Source organism: Aulonocara sp. 'chitande type north' Nkhata Bay, linkage group LG11 (assembly GCF_057382095.1).
Source record: "Aulonocara sp. 'chitande type north' Nkhata Bay isolate Kocher_YH1m ecotype deep benthic linkage group LG11, A_spYH_male_GT1.1, whole genome shotgun sequence".
NCBI lineage: Eukaryota > Metazoa > Chordata > Actinopteri > Cichliformes > Cichlidae > Aulonocara > Aulonocara sp. 'chitande type north' Nkhata Bay.
In genome coordinates, this window is record NC_141354.1 from 24,383,217 (window position 1) to 24,408,255 (window position 25,039).

General features: G+C 44.7%; 1 protein-coding gene across 1 annotated transcript; it reads right to left on the minus strand.

The window, feature by feature from the left end:
• Window positions 1–25,039, minus strand: megf8 (multiple EGF-like-domains 8). The gene is made up of 44 exons (XM_086311273.1): window positions 24,618–25,039; window positions 23,740–23,929; window positions 23,490–23,653; window positions 23,175–23,384; window positions 22,848–23,028; window positions 22,492–22,580; window positions 20,966–21,179; window positions 20,684–20,867; window positions 20,078–20,223; window positions 19,890–19,994; window positions 19,244–19,395; window positions 19,007–19,108; window positions 18,690–18,837; window positions 18,137–18,300; window positions 17,603–17,806; window positions 17,135–17,332; window positions 16,597–16,857; window positions 16,376–16,494; window positions 16,151–16,282; window positions 11,649–11,762; window positions 11,411–11,494; window positions 11,060–11,299; window positions 10,771–10,955; window positions 10,416–10,629; window positions 10,074–10,314; window positions 9,857–9,989; window positions 9,504–9,751; window positions 9,086–9,196; window positions 8,869–8,987; window positions 7,853–8,078; window positions 7,597–7,768; window positions 7,267–7,430; window positions 7,036–7,171; window positions 6,722–6,953; window positions 6,497–6,623; window positions 6,196–6,406; window positions 5,869–6,083; window positions 4,640–4,835; window positions 4,351–4,519; window positions 4,072–4,264; window positions 3,800–3,970; window positions 3,558–3,688; window positions 3,231–3,363; window positions 1–3,102 (listed from the first exon to the last, which is right to left on the minus strand). Exons 1-44 carry the CDS (start codon window positions 24,639–24,641, stop codon window positions 1,612–1,614), a joined length of 8,643 nt encoding a protein of 2,880 aa, XP_086167399.1. The 5' UTR covers window positions 24,642–25,039; the 3' UTR covers window positions 1–1,611.

Sequence of the window (25,039 nt, forward strand, 5' to 3'; positions counted from 1 at the left end):
TCAGGTTCCACAGACTTTATTTCAGCTGACTCAAGACAGACTCCTCACACAATCCTCTGTACAACACTGTTCCCTTCTTTGAAAACGAAAATACAAACACAATAAAAGTTATGTACAAAAATAAAGCATGTTAAAAAAAATTACAGAGATACAAGACACAACAATTTTAATGCTCATTTGGGCATGGCTGCTATAAATAGTGACAGTATTCATATGAGCTTTATTTTGCTGAACTACCCAAAAAAAAATGGAAAAAAAAGAAAAGAAAAACAAAACGCCAGTAGCACCATTCTGAGTTCGTCCACGACAATGTTTGCCATCCGAGCATGGATGACACCCCGCTCTTGTGTTTCACATGAATTTTAAAGCCCCATGGCTCTGTGCAGTGCAAAAAAGTAAATCAAAATACTCCCGTTAACACAAACCAGTGAACATGTAATTCAATTAAAATAATGCTGCAAAACCTTTACAAACCTCTCACCAGGAGAACTTTCTAATGTAACACTTTCCACTGTTAATGAAATGTAACTGTTCATACTGTATTTATTTATTTTTAGTTAGACCATAGTTTGATTGGTGCATACAATCACCTAAGAAGGCAAGCTGCCATAAAAAAGGCAGCTTAATGAACCATCTCAACACCGACACACATTTAATGTGAACAAAAAATAATCATAAAAAAGGACAATTTCTTCATTTTAATGGACGAGTTCTGTTAAGTTAGTGTAGTGTCGTGAGTGCAAAAACGATACTGAAAACATTATCCTTCACAACTTCTCAATTCAAAACAACTCATGAAAGAAAACTCTAAATGTCACTTTAACATCTTCCAGGAGCTGCACCAAACACATTTCCATTAACACAAGTATTCAGTGTAAGCCATCTGACACACAGACAAGGCAAGAAGTGAAGGCAGACGAGCAAAAAGATGTATAACGTAACAGAGCAGGTGAATGCATATGCGGAAACATACTGAGTCTGTTTAACATAAACGTGTAGCTTAGAAGCCTGCCATATACTTAGCTACAATTAATAAATCATTCATATCGACTATGATATAAAAACCATCTCACAAGTAACTCAGACTTTTTTCCTGCGCTGACAATCAAAATGTTGCACATTATGCCGAAATCAAGTCTTTTGTTCTCAATGGCAATTCTGATTGTCACTTTTTGGGGGAGGGGGGTATAAAGCACATGTTGGTTCAAAGCAAGCACATGGTTTTACACCTCTGTTGGTCAATGAGAATAATTTTAACAAGAGTCCAGCTTCAGTCTTCAGTCGCATAATCTGTCGAGTGCACTCATACCTCTTTAGTGATCACAGACACGATGTGACGCATTTTGCTGATACGTATAGCAGTTGTAGTGTATTCTAGAGACAGGTAGCTTGGTCATGTGAAGCACTGAAATACAGTATAGCAACACATAATAGAATAAAAGACACTTTAAATTCATTATACAGTATATGTACATCTCTTCAAAATGCTCAAGTTGCTCTTACTTCTGGATATTGTCATTGCCTTGTGGCTGTTTCTTTCAAAATTAATTTATTATATACCAAACCCTTTAAAGACTTATTCTATCTCTCATAAAAATGTTACTTGTTTCTCTACATAGCCATAGTGGTCAGGTGCTGATGCCCCAGCAGCCCCTTGCGGCCTGCACCCGCTCCTGGATGCCCGCCTCCATTGCCGTGGCCACAGTATTCCTGCAGGTTCTGTCGCAAAGTAACCAGTGCGGAGCCCAGACAGGCGCGGTTCGGAGCCAAGACACCCCCCGGCAGCTGGAAGAGGACTGTAGCCACTCCAGCCATACCATCATCTGTGGGCTCCAGGGTAATGGGCCCCACCTTGAAGGAGGAATAGGAAAAGCCCATAAGCTGAGAGAGGAAAGGGTCAGGACGGCAAAAGTGCTGGTAAGCGCTGTATGTGGATGGGTGGTGATGATGTGAGGCTGGGTTGCCAGCTGTGGTACTGGCATAATGATGGGTGTTCAAGTAGTGCAGTGGTAAATGCTGGCCGCTGTTGCCTCCTCCACCCAAGGTGAGGTGATGGTGGTGATGGGCTGTGGGTCCGGAGGATGGGTCATGTTTATAGGAGACAGGTCCTGCTCTGCCCCTCTGGCCAACCACCACTCCACTTAACTTGCTTGTGCGGGCATGAGCAAGCGACACAGTGCTGCCCCCTACCCCTCCACCAGATGAAGGCAAGTAGATGAGCTGAGGCTCCTCCGGCTCAAGGTATATAGTGAGCTTAGCAAAAGGCCTTGATGCCATCTTTGTCATCTCCTGAATGTGGCGACGCTGCTCCCGACGGAAGTCCAGGAACTGCTTAACCTTCCACAGGAGGACGCAGACAGACAGGAAGAGGAAAAAGCAGGAGAAGAAGACAGAGAAGAAGACAAAAAGGTCAATGTGGGCTTGGTCCTGTCGCAGAAACAGCAGGCCCTGGGACTCTCCTTGTCTCTCTTCAGTTCCAACACCTCTCAGAGCGATGTAAAAGCGACTAGATTTCAAGGAGTGCACCTCATGGGGGAAGGTGATCACCACACGATCTCGAACACCACGGACAATCAGCACCGTCTGGGGTTTCCACACGGTGATATAGGTGATGAGTCCTTCAGCACGTTCCTCTCTAATTTCCCTTTCCGCTCCTGGAGGTTTTGCTTGCAGGCTTTGGGAAAGCACAGAACCTGCAAAGTTGGATGAGGTGTTGGCAAACACCTTTATAGGGGATGGAGGTGAATCCTTTTCTGTCCCGGCAGTTTTCCCTGGAACTACAGATTCCTCCTCGATCTTGATGGTGTGAATCCCTGTGTATCGATCTACGTCCACAATGAAGGTGTCATGAGAGTTGGACACGTACACCTCCACCTCACCAAAAGTGACATCAATGGTGACCCGAATGTCCACATTGGTGAACTTTGGCTGGGCAGCAAAGAATACAGTGCGCCCCTTGGGCAGGTTGCGAATGGTGGGATCATGAAAGCAGTTGGTCTGCGATGTGGGGTCAAAGCAGCACTCTGTGTCCACATTAAACTGACGGTAGCACTGACGCCCATTCACTGGTGTACCATTGAAAGAATCCTTGCACTTTGCACACTAAATGAAAGAGTAAAACACAGAATTTAAGCATGTTTCATTCACTGACAAAAAAAAAAAGAAAAATGTGGATTTCAACAAGTCAAAACTGTAAAAAGTGGAAACTGTGAACTCCAGCATGCACATACCTGTTGTCTGTAGCAATCTTTGCGATCACTCTGGGGGCTGCTGAGGCAGGAGGAGGTCTCTGTGTTGTTTTGGCAGGGGCAGCCTGTGCCATCGTGTTCATTGCATGTGTCTGCGTGGCCATTACACTGACACCTGTGATGAAGAGGAGAAATTAACATTCACTACAACTGTGCATGTATAAGCATTTCTCTTAATAGTAAAAGACACATCTGCTGATTATAACTGACAGACCAGGTACTGAGTAATCAAAATCACACATTAAAACTTTATATAATAACTTTATATAATAACACTCCAGTGACAGCTCAGCAGCAGATTTTACTCACTTCTCACACTTCCCCTGCAGCAGGAAGTAGCCACTAAGGCAGCTCTCACACCGATCCCCTACGCTGTTGTTCTGACAATTTACACATACAGCATTCTCCTCTGTTGGACCCTCAGACACCCAGGACTGAATCTAATAGGAGGACAAAAAGTGACAGAACTTTAAAACTAAAGTGGTTTGTGTTTGTTTTTTTAATATAAATATATTCACATACACAAACCCTCACGGATTTCAGTTACTTACGCTGTTAGGGTCAAGAGGATATAATTGTAGAGTTTCCTGTGCCTTCTTAAGTTCATCCCGGGATAGACACACAGCGCTGTTTCCCTTGCAAAATTCCCGACATGGATGGCAAGTGCCACCCCCCTTGGCAGAGCCCACAAACAGAGGCTTACACTTCTCACAATGTTTACCCTAGATTTGGGGCATAGAGGAAACAAAGTGGATTACTGAATATGAAAAAAAAAACAAAAAACGTTTAAGGCACGTGAATGTAGATTATTATAAGCACTTACCATGGTGTTATTGTGACACTCCAAACAAACATCTGGTTTGTTAACACCAGCACAGTTGCTGTGTTTGTTGCAGCTGCACTGAGAGGAGCAGTTATCCCCTACAAAGCCAAAGTGACACTGGCAAACTCCAGGGGATGTGCATGTCCCATTCACACAGCCTTGTGCACACACTGGCTCACACTGACCAGAAATACTGCACAGAAGGACGCAAAAAGCGGAGATTTCAGTGAACTTCTTCAGTCACTACACAATAAAGTTCAAACTATCCTCTTATATTACCTGCTAAGTATGTAACCCTGTTTGCAGGTGCAGTGGTATCCTTGTGGCAGATCGTGGCAGTCCTGAGTGCTGTTACAGTTGTGATGACCGTTGGCGCATTCATCCTCCTCTGGACAATGGAGAAAAGACCAGCTGCTGTTTGTCAAAGGGCAGACACCCTCACTCACACCTGTGGAGGGGGGGGAGAGAGAAAGACACAGAGGTATGCTGATAAATAACAAAACAATCCACTCATAACATGCCAAGATGCTCAGCTTCTTCAAAACCATAAATTTAACATAGTTCTCACCATCAAGTCCTCCCTGTAGGCAGCGTCCAGCTCCATTGCCCCCGCGAGAAGAACACCAACCACACTGAGGCCTAGCAATGCACTGGGAGCACTGAGTGAGCTGGGAGCACTGGGGAGAGCAGGAGTCTCCCCTAGAAAGCAGTCGACCGCACTGGCCTGCCTCACACCGGAGGGGCAGAAAAGATCGGCTCATGCACTACAGGAAGGGGAAAGAGATTTGCTCAGTTAAATTAAAAAGAAAATAAATTAACTTAAAGTCCAACATTCCAATCAGGGGTGGGTGATACGGCCTCAAAGTTATGTCACAATATTTTCAGAAAACATATGTTTTAATGATAACACTACAACATAAAAAATATAGGAACATTTTAATGATGGTTGCGCACAGCAACATTTATAAGTGTAAGTAAATGAACTGCATTTTCTATCCTTCCTTCCAATGAGCTACTATCACTGATGCTAACCTTAGCAATCTACTAAAACAAGGTGCCAGAGGTAGCAGCAACATAGTACAATAGTAGTGACACAGCACCACATCCAGTGAGAGTAAAGTAAAACCTAAGCACAAAAATGTAGCTTAGCTACTGTTAAATAATGCATTATCAGAGCTAATTTCAACTGCTCCCTCACTTACAAGGAGTCGCCACAGTGGCTCATCATGTTTGATCTGGTAGATTTTTTACATTAGACACTCTTCCTGATGCAACCATAAAACTATCCACCCAGAATTGGGATAGAGATCTGCTACTTGTTAGGAGAACATGTAAACCACTACTTTGTTACATGAGAAACTGAAAAATGTTTTCTACCTGGGATATCATTTCTTGAGTAAAGTCTTAACCAGCTGGTCAAAGCCCCTTTCACTACAATCTGTATTGCATCATATCTTTAGCCAAATAAAAGACAACTACATCCACTGTTTGGTCTTTCTGTCATGTACAACCTGCGAGTGAAATTAGCGAGTGCTACGGCGACACTGGGTAGAGCGGGTCTTTCACACATTGACAGTACAACACCGATCGCTAATATTGCCCCCTTCACATCCTGTTTGCACTTGTTAGTGGGTTTTTTGGCTTCAACTGGTCGTTTCCACCTTCAGTTGGAACTATTTTCTTGCATATTGAGCTTTGTTAGAGGTTGTTGAAGTAGCTCTTTTTTTAAGTTATTCTTTAATTGCATTGCTATAGCTGTGATATTGTGACATGATCATATGATGATGACAATCTTACCCGCTGCAGGGCCATGCTCCACACACAGTGCTGCCAGCCCCCATCAGAGCCATTGGAGCTCAGACAAAGGCTGCAGTTATGGAGACTGTGGCATGGCGGAGGGCACGGCAGAGGAGGGGATGACTCCACCTGCATGGGTGAGACGTTGAGCAGAGCGTAGCTGAAACATGTCCAGTCATAAGTGGGATTCACACTCAAGATGCGCCTCGTTTCGCCTGGAGAAGGGAAAAAAAGAAGAGAAGGGGGTCGACATTTCTTATTGGAAAATATTTATTAATCATAAAATTCATTTTCTGTAACACCAACACATCATCTGAACCTGGGTACCTGTGCGTTTGAACTGGCGAGTCCACATGCATTTTCCAGAAGCTGTACACTTGGGGCAGTCAGAAGCCTCACAGCTAGTCTCAGTGCAGTTGCTGGACAGGAAGATCTCTCTCTGGTTGATTCGACAGTCATGTACAGCTGTGCAGCTGAGAGAGCTGCTGATACAAGCCCCCTCTGGACAATTTGTGCACCACTTACACTGTAAAACAGGCTGGGAATTTATTAAGAACAGACTTTAGTTCACAGTAACGGTCTCTCTTTGAGTGATTAACTGTGTTTGAGAAGGGGCATTACATGTTACCTGGGATTGACTGGAAAATGTTTTAGGGTGTCGTGCAAGGCATTCACTGCATGTCTTGAGTCTGCGACATTGGTCTGGCTCACGAGGGGTTGGAGAACAGGGAGACTGTCCAGTGAAGCATCCCATTCTGATGGAGAACAAGGAACAGAAGTGAATGTCATATGCATTTTATTTCATAGCTGCACATAACTTCAAGCTCAGAGTTGCTGTCAAACAACGTGTTACCTCTCAGCAGTGTCAGAAGAAGCACAGCTCCCTCTACACCATATGCAGCTGCCTGTGGTGGTGTTGCAAGCCTCTGGTGTGGGAAGAAGGGCGCAGGGGTCAGAGGGCACAGACAGGGTTAGGAGTCTGCCAAGGGTGACGCCATTGAAGCCTCCTGACAGGAAGAGACGACCGCCCCAGCTCGTCATAGCAAGGGACACCGAACCATTAACTGGATCTCCAACAGCTGACACTAAAACAAAAACACGAGAAGAGATTAGCCTATGATGTTTTATGATTTACAAATTAACCTGCAGCTAGAAATGTATAGTTACCTGGTTGTATCCAGGTGTTACAGTTGATCTGGTACAGAGAGACAGAGTTACTGTAGTCTTCTGCTTCTGTCCTGCCGCCCACAATCACCATAGTGTCTTTAATCAGTGCAGCAGCATGGAAGAAACGGGACAGGGGCTACACAGGAGAGAGATGACACAGCAGGAATCCAGAAGTTATCTTTCTAAAGTGGATGGATGGATGTCAACTGCTTGGATTTTCCAACTTCTTACCTTAATACCCTGAGAGGTGGCCAGCAAAGACCAGGTGAGGTTGGGGTAATACAGGCTGTAGAGCTCAGCAGATGGCTCTACACTTTCCACGTGAAAGCGGTAGCCTCCAAAGACATAGATGGCATCAGTCTGTTCATGGTAGACTGCCGTGTGGCCATACAAACCTGATTCAAGAACAAAGCAAGTAAAATAGGTTTATGTGCAATGAAAAGAGTGTTTAGAGCTATATTTGTTTCTTTTTAAAAAGCATTTTCACAATGTGATTCTGTATTGTTATAACAATAAGCGGTGCATCAGTGAGTTATTGACATTATGAAAGGCTTCAAAAACCTGTAGGTGGTGTGCCAGTGTGGGGGGCAATGGTCCAGTTTCCAGACTGAGGGTTGAACTCAAGTAAATGGTGATTGAAACCATTTTCAGGAGAGTAACCGCCAATCAACAGCACAGAGCAGTCTCGCCGTACAGTTAAAGTGTGACCTGCCACTGGAGGAAGCACTGTGCTCTGTCAGCAGAACAAAATTAATTCGTTAAAGAAAAAAAAGATTTTTCACATATTCTTTATTTCCATATCAAGTCAGATACCAACCTTGTGCTCTCTCCAGACTAAACTGCTGAGATTGAGAGTCCAGGTATCCATGGAAACGCCATCTTGTGTGACCCCACCTACTACCAACATAAAGTTATGATTGGCTCCAGCGCCAGACTCATGACTCAGCATTGCAGAGGCGTGATGGTAGCGAGGGTTTGGCATCGACCCTTCTTCCACAGAGCTTGTCAACATTTGTGTCCAACGACGTTCCAACACAGAATATCTAAACCAACCAGAAGGAATTATTACACACATACAGAGGCAACACTGCACTACGTGACTGTGAGATTACCTAACCAACTTGTTGCTGGATGCCTACGCCAAGCTATGTGCAAAAGGGTTATGTAAGTTTTATTGTTCCTATGCTACAGTCTCAGAATATTATTATTATTATGCCAATAAAGGTGATTGTGATAGATTAAAATGTTGAAGATTATATTTCAAAATGTTTAAGATGCTGCTGCAAAGAAAGCAATGCATTTCAAGATTCAACATTCGTGTTACCAATTCCATAAAACCAAAATCAAAATGTAACTTATTCGGAGTTACAAGTTGAACAAAGGTTTGTCCCAAATATGAACAAACTCCTTCAAGGAGTTAAACACATGACACTTTCACAGTAATAAGACAGAAGGTTTTCAGTAGTTTTCACAAATGGATGGGCTTGTTGCCTGAAATGGCATTTTTCTACTCTGAGCACTCCAAATGCATTTCTACTACCATACCCATTCACCCATTCAAACACACATGCATTTGAGTGCATATAACCTAGCATTCATACACACTCACTCTGATAGATTCATCAAGTGCAACTTGGGCTTCAGTATTTTACCCAAAGATACTTTGACATGAAGACTAGAGTAGCCAGGTATCAAACCTCTCACCTTCCAATAGACAACCTACTTTAGCTCCTGAGTCACATGTGCCCCAACCTGAAACATGAATACTACTGAAAATTGATTCTTACAAGCTCTTTGTCTAAGCATTTATAGACTGTTGTTGCACTTTCTTACCTATAGACATTTCCCAGAATTCCTTCTGTCAGAGAAAGCCCTCCATACATCCAGAGGTTGCCCTGTGGTCCAGACACCAGAGAGTGTCCCATCCTGTGGAGGAACCTGTGGGCCTGGTTCTGTTGGGGGGAAAGCACAATGTTTATTTGTGTGTGCTGCATTGTGTCAGCCATGCACACTTCAGTATTGTTCTCGTTTGTTTTTCTTTGGTCCTTACCACAGTCATCTGTGTGTCCAGTAAGGTTTCCCACACCAAGCTGTTGAAGTCTCGAGGAATAGAGCAGTCTGACCCAACCCAGCTCTCTGAGCACACGCACACTCCCAGAGACTAAGACAAACAGAGTTATGCTGGTTAATGTTCTGTGTTTTATTTTATAATTTTTTTAAAACTGACTTCCTAAACAAAAAAACCCTCAAAAACCAACCAAACAAACAAACAAAAGAAAGTTAACAAAAAAAACAAAAACACGAAAATTATCAAGTACACAACTAGAAATATGTTTTCATGAGCGTTACAAAGGCACTAAATAAAAAATGTCACAGTATATTTAATTAAGTTTTACTTTTGAAAAAAGAGACACTTGGAAATTTAAGAAAAGCAAACTTAAAAAAAAAAAAAAGTTCACAGCTCTTACTATATTACAAGTTCCTCTTCCTTCTGCTATTCCACAATCCTGTGGGCACACTAGCCGGTCACAATGTGGTCCCCCATATCCCTGAGGGCACTGGCAGAGCCCACCCTGGCACTGGGCTCCACCTGGACATACAGATCCATCTTCATCCTCATCAGAGCTCTGCTGACACCGTCGTACCCAGAAAGATGCATTGAAGCCTTGAGGTCTGTCTGAAGTGACGTTGGCTTCAAAGTAGACTGAGATCACACCTGGAGGTAGAAGAGACGATTATACGATGCTGAGTGATTGTGTATATGTAAACTGGTTTTGTAGTCTAAACTGTGTATTTATTAATCAATGAGTTAAAGATAAACCTGAAGTGGCCTCCACTGTGATAGGCTGAGTCCTCGTGGTGCCACAAAATGCTCCAATTAGATTGTGATCAGAATGTACGACTCCGTTACCCAGAAAACGAGGCAGGCCATCGAACACATAGACATACGAACTCTGAAAAATAAAGCATCGTGAATGTCATGAACACAGTTTCAGGTACAGTGAGCTGTTAAGTAATTTGTGTTTATTTGAACTCACTTTACAATGGGTATGAGAGTCTGGGTGTAGTGTGAGAGCTACTGGGGGACAAAACTGTCTGGGCAGACAGGGTGCCAAGTTTTCAGTCACAGAGAGGACCCACAGGCAATGAGAAAGTCCACCTTTCCCCTCTGTGCCACTCCGCCACCCCAAAGAAGAGGACAGGGGAATGGTGGTGGAGGAAGTGGAGGACAGCAGGACAGAGCGGCCCTGGCACTGGCGGTAACATGTTCCATTGTTCCTAGATGGTACAGGATAGCATAGACAAGTCACGATCACAGAATACACTGAAAATCATTCAAGGAAATTATTCCTACTCAGCAAAATAGTGAAGATCTTTACCTGGGATCTCCATAGTAGCCAGGCAGACAGGACTCGCAGTGTGGTCCCTGAGTGTTGTGGGTGCAGTAACACTGGCCTGTCTGGTTGTGACAGTATCCCTGGAGAGAGTCGCCGTGTCCGTTACACTCACAGGGAACACAGCCGCTGCCACCAGCCAGGGCTGAGCCAAAGCTACCTGGACGGCAGTGCTCACAGTGAGGCCCTGTAGTCCAGTCTGAAAGTGAAGCAAGTGAATGTTAACCAATAAACAACACGACAGCCTTTATCTATCAAACACCAAAATGCCTCCCACAGTTTCAGTTTTATGAATAGTGACTGAAATCAAATCACTATAATCCCTTTATCAAAATCTGACCTTGGCATTCATCACAGATCCCTGGAGCAGTAATACAGGTGGAGTGGAAGTTGCAGCCACAGTCAACATCACATTCTACGCCACTCAGAACCAGAGTAGCGGGATCAGATGTCCAGCCCAGGGCGCATTCACACTCAAACCGTGGGCTGCCGCTACACTGGCCCTCACGACACTCATTGTAACAGCTGTGGGACGAAGGAAGATAACTCAATGAGCAAGACGAATAAAAAGATTTTATTAAGAGATTTAAAGAAGGAATTCGTGGATTACTGTATTTTAATGCACTTACGTTTGGTTGCAGTGCAGTGTGCCATCCCCTGTGAATCCTCTCTCACAATGGCACTCATATGAAGTGGGAGTGTTGATGCAGGTAGCAGAGGGGTGACAGTTGTGGAGGCCCAGCCTGCATTCCTCTACATCAGGACATGTGGGATAGGCCCAGATTGCATCTTGCTCTTCATCACTCAAATGCTCCAACTCCATCTCCATTTCTAGGGGGCGAGGTGGGGCTGAAGTTTGGGGTTCAGGGCTAGAGAAGCAAGAAAGACAAATGTAAACTTGGACTGATATACTACACACACATCTGGCTATCAGTTTGTTCAGGATATATGTACAAGAAACATGATGAGAGATATCTCACTTTGCAGCCCGAGCTTCAGCCACAGCCACACTACAGTTATACACTGATGGATCATCCATTCCTGCCCAGTCTCCCCTCAAGCATCTGAAAAGAAGGGCAGAAAATACGAAATACACACAGAAATCACAATGAGTGTTAACTTATCAGCAACCTGATACTATAAAGATTGCATTTGCCTTATATGCAGTTCTGGGAATCTGTATACTTTTTTGTGTTGTTATGGGTTTGCTGTACTTACTTTCCAATTGTGGGATTATTGTAGTCACCACACCAGCCACACTGAAAAGTCTTCAGGCACTCTGTACATGTGTTTAAAGCTGAACACTGCTTACACTGGGGAACTGAGTGAACACTGACAAGCAAAAAAATAATATTTTATTATTGATTGCCATTAAAGGGTCAATTCAACTGTCTGGCAAAATCTAAATGTGTTGTTTCTTGTGTTTTTGCTCATCTAATGCGAGTATATTACTGCATGTGAAAGCATTTGGAAAGTTAAGAAAAAAAATTCTCTCTTCAGGGCTGACGCTTCAGTACCTTCCACTTTTAATCAAATACTGGCAACTGCTTTTGATACCAAATCCAAAATCCTTGTTTTAAATTGAGTTTACATGAATACAGCCTCTCCGTGAATCGCTACCTTATCGTGGTGGAGGGGTTTGTGTGTCCCAGGGATCCCAGGGGCTATGTTGACTGGGGGCTTTTGCCCCCTGGTAGGGTCTCCCATGGCAAATTGGTTGTGGGTGAGGGACCAGACAAAGAGCGATTCAGAAGACCCTTATGAAGAGAACATCGAGGGAACAGTTTACCCTGCCCGGGATAGGGTTACCGGGGCCCCGCCCTGGAGCCAGGCCCGGGGAGGGTGCCCGAGGGCGAGCGTCTGGGCCTTAGTCCATGGGGCCCGGCCGGGCACAGCCCGAAGAGGAGACATGGGCCCATCCTCCCGCAGGCGCCATAGGGGTCGGGTGCATTGTGTGCCGGATGGCGGCCAGGAGCGGAGGCCCTGGCGGACTGATCCCCGGCTACCAAGACTGGTAATAGGGACATGGAATGTCACCTCTCTGGTGGGGAAGGAGCCTGAGTTAGTGCGTGAGGTTGAGAGGTACCGGCTAGATATAGTCGGGCTCACCTCTTGGGCTCTGGAACCAGTCTCCTGGAGATGGGCTGGACTCTGTCTCAGTCTGGAGTTGCCCCTGGTGAGACGCGGCGGGGTGCTGGAAGGTGCTCCACCTGGAGTCTCTGTTGTCCTGCTGGGAGACTTCAATGCTCACGTGGGTAACGACAGCGAGACCTGGAGGGGTGTGATTGGGAGGAACGGCCTCCCTGATCTGAACCTGAGCGGTGTTTTGTTATTGGACTTCTGTGCAAATCACAGTTTGGCCATAACGAACACCTTGTTCGAACATAAGAGTGTCCATAAGTGCACGTGGCACCAGGACGCTCTAGGCCGTAGGCCGTTGTAATCGTATCACCAGACCTGCGACCATATGTTTTGGACACTCGGGTAAAGAGAGGGGCTGAGCTGTCAACTGATCACCACCTGGTGGTGAGTTGGATCATGTGGCGGGGGAGGATGCTGGACAGACCCGGTGCACCTAAACGCGTAGTGAGGGTGTGCTGGGAACGTCTAGCAGAGGCCCCAGTCCGCGAGATCTTCAACGCACACCTCCGGCAGAGCTTCAACAGCATTCCGAGGGAGACTGGGGACATTGAGTCCGAATGGACCATGTTCAGCGTCTCCATTGCTGAAACTGCTGCACTGAGCTGCGGCCGCAAGGTGGTTGGTGCCTGCCGTGGTGGTAATCCCCGAACCAAATGGTGGACACCAGAGGTGAAGGGAGCCACCAGGCTGAAGAAGGAGTCCTATCGGGCTTGGTTAGCCTGTGGGACTCCGGAGGCAGCCGACAGCTATCGACAAGCCAAGCGGAATGTGGCTCGGGCAGTGGCTGAAGCAAAAACTCGGGTGTGGGAGGAGCTCGGAGAGGCCATGGAAAAAGACTTTCGGACTGCCTCGAAGAGATTCTGGCAAACTGTCAGGCGTCTCAGGAGGGGAAAGCGGTGCTCTACCTGCACTGTGTATAGTGCTGGCGGAGCGCTGCTGATGTCGACTGAGAAAATTGTCAGGCGGTGGAAGGAATACTTCGAGGACCTCTTTAATCCCACTGACACGTCTTCCGAGGAGGAAGCAGAGTCTGGGGATGAGGGGAATGACCTGCCAATTTCCAGGGGCGAGGTCAGTGAGGCAGTTAAACAACTCCTTGGTGGCAGAGCCCCTGGTGTTGATGAGGTCCTCCCCGAGTTCATGAAGGCTCTGGACGTTGTAGGGCTGTCCTGGTTGACACGCCTCTACAATGTTGCGTGGAGATCAGGGCCGTACCCCTGGACTGGCAGACCGGGGTGGTGGTCCCCATCTTTAAGAAGGGAGACCGGAGGGTGTGTTCCAACTACAGGGGGAATCACACTCCTCAGCCTCCCTGGGAAAGTCTATGCCAGGGTGCTGGAAAGGAGAGTTCGTCCGCTAGTCGAACCTCGGATACAGGAGGAACAATGCGGTTTTCGTCCTGGTCGCGGAACACAGGACCAGCTCTTTATCCTCTCAAGGATACTTGAGGGTGCATGGGAGTTTGCCAAACCAGTCTACATGTGTTTTGTGGACTTGGAGAAGGCATTCGACCGTGTCCCCCTGGGTGTCCTGTGGGAGGTGTTGCAGGAGTATGGGGTGTCTGGCCCATTGCTACGGGCCATTCGATCCCTATACAACTGTTGCAAGAGCTTGGTTTGCATTGCCGGCAATAAGTCGGACTCGTTCCCGGTGGGTGATGGGCTCTGCCGGGGCTGCCCTTTGTCACCGGTTCTGTTCATAATTTTTATGGACAGGATTTCTAGGCGCAGCCAAGTGGCTGAGGGCTTTCACTTTGGTGGCCTCAGAATCTCATCTCTGCTTTTTGCGGATGATGTGGTTCTGTTGACTTCATCGGGTGAGGGCCTCCAGCTCGCACTGAAACGGTTCGCAGCCGAGTATGAAGCAGCGGGAATGAGGATCAGCACCTCCAAATCTGAGGCCATGGTTCTCAGCTGGAAAAGGGTGGAGTGCCCACTCCGGGTCGGGGATGAGTTCCTGCCCCAAGTGGAGGAGTTCAAATATCTCGGGGTTTTGTGCGCGAGTGATGGGAGAAGGGAGCAGGAGATCGACAGACGGATTGGGGCTGCGGCTGCAGTGATGTAAATGGTAAATGGTAAATGGCCTGCATTTGTATAGCGCTTTTCTAGTCCATAGGACCCCAAAGCGCTTTACACCACATTCAGTCATTCACCCATTCACACACACATTCACACACTGGCGATAGCAAGCTACATTGTAGCCACAGCTGCCCTGGGGCACACTGACAGAGGCGATGTGGACGCTGCACCGGTCCGTCGTGGTGAAGAGGGAGCTGAGTGTAAAAGCGAAGCTCTCAATTTACCGGTCAATCTACGTCCCTACCCTATGGCCATGAGCTGTGGGTAGTGACCGAAAGAACGAGATCGCGGATACAAGCGGCAGAAATGAGCTTCCTCCGAAGGGTGGCTGGCCTCTCCCTTAGAGATAGGGTGAGAAGTTCGGCCATCCGGGAGGGGCTCAGAGTAGAGCAGCTGCTGCTCCACATCGAAAGGAGCCAGCTGAGGTGGTTCAGGCATCTGACAAGGATACCTCCTGGGCGCCTCCTGGGTGAGGTGTTCCGGGCATGTCCCACCGGGAGGAGGCCCCGGGGCAGACCCAGGACACGCTGGAGAGATTATATCTCTCGGCTGGCCTGGGAAAGCCTTGGTGTTCCCTCGGATAAGCTGGAGGAGGTGGCTGGGGAGAGGGAGGTCTGGGCCTCTTTGCTTAGGCTGCTGCCCCCGCGACCCAGCCTCGGATAAAGCGGATGAAGATGGATGGATGGATGGATGGATGAATACAGTGACCAAATGAAAGGGTGCTTGCTGCTATTAGCAGAAATTACACTCACAGCTGATTATGAGGTGAAAGTTGCAATTTAAATTGAAGTGGAGTTGTTAGTCTGTGTTGACCTGGCCATGCAAGGGAAATACTACTACTACTAGTAGTAGTACTACAAATCATAATAATAAGGCTCAGAAAAAGCAATATGAACTTATTTTCCATTAGACATAGTAAGAAGTAAATTATAAATAAGACAGGTACAAGCAGGAGCCCTGACCAGCAGTAGTCTTAGGGATGAGCATAAGAACAAAACTTGAATTTTTAGAGGCAGTCAAACACATTTCATCATTTCACAGGATAAAAATACAGTAGGAACAGTCTTGAAATGTCAGAGCCAATTATGTAATGCCAGTCCAACTGTGCAGTTGCTAACACCCAGAAAAAGGCAAAGAAACCTTTGGACAAATAAAGAGATGAGAGCGCGTAACCAGGGAAACCGCTTAAATGCTGATGACTATGGGTTTTTAATTTTTGCTATATAACTTTGCACTGTCCACTTTCTGCTGGGACTAATAACGGTTATCTTATCTTACAAAATATTTAATATGATGACTTTACTGACTTACTTACTCTTAGGTATTCATGAGTCATTTGATTATGTTAAGCATGACTTTACATTTAAAATGTAAAAAAGAAAATGATTATAGTCATTACAGCATTATAGACATGATGACTATATTATTATAGTATTTATAATGATTATAAATAAAACAAAAGGAAAAAACAAAAATATCTTAACAATGTTCTCATCTTACCTGTCATACCAATCCCTACACTCTCCATAGGGGTACTTTGTGAGGTAGGCAGCAAAATAGAAGCAGGCTTGAGCAGATTCACACCACGCACACTGGCTGGAGTTGGAAAGGCATTCACCACATGTCTTTCTCCTGTAAAAGAAAGTGAAAGTAGAGTAGAAAAGATGAGCTGGAGATGTTTGTATGACCGAAAATATGTAAAATGAATATTATTTTTCAACTCACTGGTTGCACACTTTAGGACACCCCCTTGGATCACGTATGGATCCATCTACTCTTCCTCGCCGACTGCACTGGTAGTCGCCTTTCTTGCTGGAGTTTATCTGCCACTCACAATAAGGGTCCTACAATCAAAGTTAGCACAGCATGAGTCAAGAATACAGTTATGGTATACAAGTCAGAATAATGACAGATAATGTCAGTTTTTATGTGCATCTGTGTTATACCTGAGTACAAGCAGAGCAGTCTCTGTATTCTTCACACATGGTGCAGTGCTGGGGTGCTAACAGCAGATGGAGCTGACCTTCCATCTTCCCTTCACTGTTCAGCCCCTCAGGGCAGGGTTCGAGGTCTGGGCTGTCACGCAGCAGACAGCGGGACAAAGACGGGCACCAGCCACAAGACTGGTCTGACAGGCAGGCCAGACAGGACATGTACCCTGAGCAGGAACCTGAGCGGTACGGCTCCGAGAATAGGAAGGAGATCTCCTAGAAGGAGATATCACAAGATATTTGAGTGACTTATGTATGTATGTATATATATGTATATATTGTACTATTCTTAGTTAGTGTATTGTCTGTCTTGTCTTAATGTTGGTTTATAATGGAGCACTGTAACAAAAAATAATTTCCCCCAGGGATCAATAAAGTATTCTGATTCTGATATAAAGGAAAGGGTATTAAAACTATGCTTTTGTTTCATGATCTAAGAAAAATCACAAAAGAATTTTGCATAAATTAGTTTTGCTGCTAAAGTTAAACTCACACTTCCTCCAGGCAACGTTCTGTTCCAGATCAAGGCCATCTCACTTGTTTGTCCTGAGCCCGAGTTGTTCAGGTAGCCCTCCGCCTGAACAAGGTAATGGTTTCCCCGAGTGAGGTTAGAGAAAAGTCGACTCCCATCTGGTCGAGTCAGGAGCTTCAGCTCCTTTTCCTGCTGAGCTGCCCAGTGACCCACCACCTCCTGATCAGCAAATGGGTTCACAATGCACAAAATATGGACATGAAGAAAATATGGATAAAACAATAGTGTTTCATAACAATATTGAGCCCTGGGGACAAGGATATTGGCTTTCGCCGACAATTCTTAAGCATTCCAACAGTTCCAATGTTTGGCCATATGAAATTGAAATTATTTTAATTTATTATCAAATCTACTACAAATAATCCTCTAAAGAATTATGCTGTAAAGAAAGAGACAAAGAAATTCCAGCTGACATGCACTTCTCCTCACCATCTGGCTGGAGTTGGGTCCTGTTGCCATTCGAGCCTCAAAGTGAAGCCTCTGGATGCGAGCCCACATGGAGACTGTCTCTGTAGGAGGGGGTGCAGGTGGAGGCCCGCCCCACAATGGGTGGACAAACCCCCTAAACTGTAAGGCTACGTCCATTTCTGTGGTGGGGCCAAGCATGATGGTGGCGCTGCGGAGGATGGTTACCTAATGTGAGGGGTGAGGAGGATGGAGGACAGTGGAGGATGATGGAAGTGGAAACACATCAACAGAGGCACTATTCTCTACTAACTGCTCCACAAAGTTTCACAAACAACTTGAACAAAAATATCCTTTCTACCCAAAGCAAACAGAGAAAAAGAAAAAGAGACATGACGAGGTTAAAAAGCATAAAGCACAAAGAAAAACTAACAAAAATAGAATCATTATATCCAAGCTCGAATGCAATATTGGTGGCAGGAAGGAGGAGTAAGTATAAGCAGAGAGGGAAGCAGTTACAGGCTCAACTGGTAAAGTCAAAACATTTGGACTCCATACCTGGTCAGGCTGGGAGTCGTTGCGGGGGTGCTGGAAGGTGAGCAGGTGCAGTCCCGGGACATAGTTCTCGGTGCGACAGGAGTGGAGGGAGGTTAGGAAAAGGGTACGCTCCCCCCACCAGCCGTACGCCCCTGAGATCTGGTCCACACGGCACGCACTTCGCTCTGTGAGACCGAGAGGGAAAGGTCAGCACATGCACAAAAAAAACCCCTAAAATACCCCCACACATCGGGCCTCTTAAATCTCATATTACAGCAGCTTTCTACTGTGCACCACTGTACTGAAATGAATGTAATTGGTGAGTCTTGTTTGACGTGTGTTCTGAAGGAGTAAAATGACCTCACTGCACCAGAAGTATGTGACTAGACAGGCGAGTCAAACTGTGGTTTGAGGAACCTGTCCAGTCTCAGCTGGGTATAGCCAAGTCACTGTACTTCACCTCTGAAACACACCAAACACGAGTCAATTACGTCCCTCCCATGTCAACTCCCAACATCATTTTCCAGTCTTGACCCTTTTCGTCTGCCCTCATTCCTCCCTCCCTGGGACTCACCTGACACTGGTAGGCAGGACTCATTCTGAACACACCAGCCAAATTCACCAGGGGCACGGGCCAGAGAAGCTGGAGTGCCACTGAACACCAGACAGGACTGGCAGTCAGACAGGAAGCGAGCAAGGCCCAAGCAACCAGTACTTCCACACTGCGACCAGAAAACAGAATTTGCACTTTAGCTATACCTAAACAAACAGTCTGAAAAGGAAAGGATTAGATTTCTGAAAACGTAGAAATGGATCCCCCCCCCCAAAAAAAAACAAACAAAAAAAACAGGCATTGTTACAATTTAACACAAAGTCTGAGAGAAGCGTTACCGGGTTAGTGGGCTGGTACTCTCGACAGCGGCCTTCACACCAGCTGCACTCTGGGTTCTTCAGGCACATATTTTCATCTACTGCCTCAGCACAAACAGCATCCTGATGATGAAACAAATAAACACAACAATTTCATTATCATTAGATGCTCTTAGTCAACATAAGTTTCAACCACTGAGATTCTTCCAGCCACAGACAGTCTTCCAAATACTATTGGTTTACAGCACTTTCACTCACCCTGTCACCTTGGTCGCTACTGACAAAAAGGGGAACTTTGTAAGCCACAAGGTCTCCACGCGCAATGCCACTGTAACCTCCAGCAACCAGCAACACTCGTCCCTCCATCACTGCAGCAACATGTGAGTAACGCCCCCTCACAGCATCACCACCTTGGAAAAATATGACAGCTCTGTGACCACTTCACATGCAGAGGTAACAATCACTAAGATGGATGGTGTTTAAAATGGACCTTAAATAAACAAACAAATGTAAAACAACAAGAAAAAACTGCATGTGCCTTTGCATTTCAGAGTTCTGGCAAGAGGCTACCCACTCATGAAAAAACTGAAGATGGTGAAAATAAAAAAAGTTGAAGTAAAAAGGAGAAGTAAAAATAAACTTGTGCATTTGTGCAACCTGCTCAGATCTCAAACAGATTTTAGCCCCAAATCTTCTGATTGTCCCTTAGGTTTGTACAAATATACTCACAGTGGAGCATAAAGACATTTAGTGCTTATTTCATCTACATATACAAAGTGGACTTTATTTGGCTGTCTAATCACAACCATTTCAAGACCAAATAAAATATAATGTGCTAGAAAAATAAATCAAACACGTAAGGTGCAATCTAGAAGTCGGCTGTTTTGTTCACTTTCATACTCACTGAGTTTCTCCTTTGCCGAGACCCACTGGTGACAACCCAGATGGTAGAAAAAGATTTCCTCATCATAGCACTTTTCCTCATGGAAATGAATGTGCACATTTCCTCCTGCAAGACAAACAAACAGAGATAAATATAAACATGGCTGGACTGATTATGAAAAAAACTCTGCTAATTATCTCAGGACTCACCGTAGACAACCATGTAGTTTCCAATGACAGTGGCTGAATGGAAAGCTCGCTCTCTTGGGCCAGTTGCTGCGAAACGCGAACGGAAGGATGTCCAAAATCGTCGATCCACATGGAACACGTCTGTTTTGTTCACCCTGACACTAAACCTAAGAAACATATACAGTATGTATATTTCTATTGTCTATAAAGATGCCGTTTTTTAAAAGTCCCCACTTCCTGGAGTTTTCTGAAGCACTTAACTAACTTTGTGTAGCAAGTTATCACAAAAGAATTAAATCTTGGGATAAAATATATCTTATTATGTTGGGATGAGATGATGAGATATTGGTCCAATACTGACTTAAAAAGCTCAAGTGGACATTGATGACAATGAGCCTGTCTAGGGAACAGATTGTGTGTTGCTTACACAAAATGTCAGCAAAAGTCAGTGATGCTAGTGCATCACTAGCAGGAGGGATTGATAAAATAACATAGACTAAACTAATAGTATAATTAATAAACTTAGGAAATCAATGTTTAAGTGAGTGTGATGTGGTCTTATACATAAAAGACAGATTCCCACTCTCCTCTCAACCTCTACCTTCTAATGTATGAGAAGGTACACACCTGGCAGTGGTAGGCCTGTGCCCTCCATAGACAAGTAATGTCCTGGAAGGGCCGTGGAAGACCATGGAGTGCCCAGCAGTGGCAGGTGGCTTCCCACCTGTGGGCTGAACCGTCTCCCACCGTCCAGAGCCATGCAGGCCGAACCGATACAGAGTCGAGGAAAACATATCCTCCTCAGTACGACCTGGGAAACAAATTTGGGTTTGTTCGTTTCTTAGTGGATTAAAAATGCTGATATAAAAAAAGACAAAGTGCAACGTGACAGTATACATGCGAACCCACCTCCAAACACATAGAGATAACTGTCTACTATAGCCGCAGCGTGATTAGCCAGTTTAGGAGCACCACGTGAAGTGGAAAAGCCAAGCTGTTGCCAGTCATCATTGAGAGGCCGGTACATCCACACATCATTGGCCAGGGAGCCGTTGGCTAGCTCTCCTCCAAAGACAACCATTTTACCCATATACTCTACTGCTGTGTGGGAATGACGAGCCACCTGACAGAGTAGGAGAGCCAAAGAGAGCACGAAGGAAAGGAATACGATTGAGATGTTAAACCAAAAAATGAGAATGCTAGAATTCCCATCGACTATGTTTACATGTGCAAACAAATAGGATATATTAAAAAAAAGTGAGTGAGCAGAGTATACACTGCAATAAACTGATTTCTATAAAAACTACAAATGCACATTTGTCATAAACAGGTTCGATAAATTAAAAAATAAATTCTTAAACAGTTACAACATTATTTACAGAAAAATAAGCAAATATTCTTGACTTTATCGATTTACCTTGTTTTTAACAAGCAATCAGTAGAATGTAATACTCTATCACCACAAAGTGGCATTAAATAAATACGGTCAATCAGCACTGAACAACAAAAATAAATAAATAAATAAATACATAAATAAATAAATAAATAAATAAATGAAAGCAAGAAAGGCATGTTAAAAGTTTTGATATCCACAAGTATGCTAGGATCTACTTAAATTCAAGTGATGGAAATTTTAACACTAGATGGTGACCTTAAGGATCTGTGCAGATGTCTGCATGTCTGCCAGTCTTTTGCCACTGGATGACTGCATCACAGAGCACTAGCTACCATGTGCCCTTCAGCCACACTTCAAATAAGTGTAAGAGGTGCTAACTGTCAGAAACTGGTTAAACAGCTGTGCCATGTTGAGATTAGGTCGTACGTTTGGACAGTAACCAGAGAGAAGCATAAAATAAAATGTTTAAAAAGTGTGAATAATGGACTGCATTAACTGAGTTGTTGGAGTGAAAAAATTGAGCATTTGTATTAAAATTTTACAAATGATATTAAACAGCTGTAGAGACCAACTTTGTGAGACTGGTATAGTCCTGCATTAGCTAGTAATATGTTTCTGTTTTTTAAGATTTTGCATTTAGGCTATTGCAATAAATGGCCATAAGTAAATGGTTAAACTAGTATAAGTTATAAGTAATAGTAATAGGTTTTGGCTTTAATCCTTCTCTATAGTTTTAATATTGTCTTTTAAAGTTATTTTAAAAAGAAATCCTGATTCCAGAGTTGTTCCTGAGTTCCTGGTTGTCAGAGGATAAGTTGGGGCCTGACAAGTCATTGAGAGAAAATCTTGGAATGGATATCTTTGAATCCATTCTCCTGATTAAGGAAACTACATTTCTTGCCTACGTGACATTTTGAGGATCAATTTATTGTAAAGTGCTGACAGTAACTTGGACACTTGTTTGCATAGAGAATGACAAAGCAAATGCAATAGCAGAAGGAAAGAAAAACAGCACATGTTTGAGTGTATGTTCACTTACAGGTGAATGACCATAAGACCTGCTTTCCCATTGGTTGGATGTAAAATTGTATTTGATCAAGTCACCAAGAGCTCTGTTCAGATCAAATCCTGCAAAGAAGATAAGCAAAATATAATTCAAACAAGCCAATAATGAGATATGAGACTGATGACTCAGACATTGACATTCAGCTCTAACAAAGACATCAACATCACTGATGGTTAATATGTAACACAGCAACAAATTGTGTTGAGTTATGATTATTAACATATACCAAAGAATCAAAGTCAAAAACCTTGCCGTTGTCTTGTGTGTTAAAAATGTTTTTCTAAGCAGAAAAATTGTATCAGTGGAATTTAACTGTGTGTTGCTCTTACCGCCAAACAGGTACATGGCTCCTGTGGAGGAGAGGTACACGCCTGCAGAACCTGTCCTGGGAGGTGTGTAGGGGTTTTCTTCACTCACACGCCACCACTTCCCTGCACCGCTGTCATTATAGAGACCGAGCTGGCAGTTTTGACCCACAAAGCCTGGCTTACACAGACAACGCTCTCCTTTCTGAAAAATGAATGAAAGCAAATATGAAAAGTTTCATCACGGCACACAAATGAATAACCTAATCAGGTTGAGAAACGCGTTACTGTGCGACTATAGTATATATTTTTTATGTGTGTTCATTTAATCGTCCCTATCCCTACTCTTACCTTGTCACACTGGCCGTTCACAGAACAAGCTTGAGTGCACAGAGGGGTTGTACATGAGGGCCCACCCCAACCCTGATGACAATGGCACTTTGATGTAGAGGAATCACAACGACCATGACCGCCACACGCTCCAGGGCACAAAGAGAAGGTGTAAGTTGCATTGAAACCCAGGAGGTTGTAATTAGCGTCACTGAAGAGGTGAAGCAGCATCTGGAACACAGTTTAAGAGTGAACACAAATTAAGTTAGAATTCAATGCTAATGAAGTTTCAAGAATCATCCTGGCCTTTCAGCTGTGGTATCTTTTCTTGGTTACCTTGCCAGACTTTGCTTCAACGGGCTGGGGCAACGTGTGGCCACTCAGACTGGCTAGCAGGGGGCTTTGGTAGGAGTCCCCATCATACACAAAAAGGTAGTCATAAGTGCACTCTGTGTTCATGAAGGTGAAATTCAAGACAATGCGGTGACTGTTGTTGGGAGCTGGAAAATATGAAGAATTCGATAAATATCACTTTGAATAATCACAGAAAACAACAAAAAATAATGACAAAAACCATTTTCTCCACCTTTGATGAGCCACTCGCAATTCCCATTGACAGAGTAGTTTCCTGCTCCATCTGTCACATAGCCAGGTGGTCCCCTCAAAACCTGCCTGTGGCCCTTGCAGTCCCCTGCCTGGCACAAAGGCGACTTGGCCAACAGGAGAACCACCAGTATGAAGGAGACAGGGAGGGGGGAGGCCATCACTGGCACTGCCTGAAAGATGGAAAGGGAAAGAGCAAGGTGGGAATCGGTTGGTGTTGGTGTCCTAATAACAAACCTTGAACATTTTCAGCACATATGAAGACCAATCTCTTAAGGTTCGTTTATCGACTACATATAACAACTGAACGATCCGATCTGGATACAAGGGAACGCCTTATGGACATCAAAGTCCCCCTAGTTGTTCTCAGGTCTCGCTGTTCAGTCTTATGCCACTGAAAGGGTCCAATTTAAAGCGCTATGAGTCATATGTCAACTGCAATGCCATTAACCCTGCAGCAACAACCAATCAGGCTTAATGATCAGATTACAAGGATTACTACAAATTGCCAGACTCAAGAAAAGCTATTGCAAAAATTCTTATGCTGATGGTGCTAACGTGTACAGGGAAGTAGCTCGTAAACATTACGACTCCAGAAATCATACCACACAAACGTCAAGGTGAAACGACGATAATCCACATCTGCAGTGTTACATTAGAATAGCACACAACACAGTTTAACTTTTATTATCTGGGTTTCTTACAAAAAACTAGCCAAAGGATGAACCTACGACAATTAGCAGCAAGGGTCTCTGCAGGCTATCACAACAAAGCTAACGAAAGGGTAGCTAAGCTAAGGTAGCAAACGGAATACAGTTAATCTGAGCTCATCAGTTGGTCTGGATACAAAATAACACTTACCATTTCCCGTCTCTTTGTTCGCATGGTGGTTTACATTTTCGGCAGGCCTTTAAACGTCAGTTACTGCACGAGCTAACTAGTGAGGGCTGCAAACTGACAGCTGGCTATCCAGTCGATACTAAATTGGATTCACTGCAGAGGAGAGCGCTACAGCATTCTGCTCTGCTAGCCTGTCCGCTAGCTAGTGGTAGCGGCTCGGCCAAATCCAGATGCGCAATCGTTGGTTGCTGCAGACCCTAAAAGAATCAGTCATTCTTGAGAGTAATTCTTCATTATGTAATAACAAAATGATGGTACACCTCGGGGAACTGCTTGCAGCTATCAGCGACACGTTTTAAAAGCATCGACGCTACTCCTGCGGACCATGTTGTGGTGAGAAGCCAGTGTTTTGGTGCTTTTTGGCAGGCGAGCAATAACCAACG

Bases quoted from the DNA above. Each gene is read 5' to 3' on its own strand.
- megf8 (XM_086311273.1), bottom strand. From the start codon at position 24,641: ATGCGAACAAAGAGACGGGAAATG. The intron at 19,109-19,243 runs GTGAGTGAAAGT...TTTCATCATCAG, and splicing joins GTAGCGACCAAGGTGACAGG to GATGCTGTTTGTGCTGAGGC. The intron at 18,838-19,006 runs GTAACGCTTCTC...TTCTGGTCGCAG, and splicing joins AGTACCAGCCCACTAACCCG to TGTGGAAGTACTGGTTGCTT.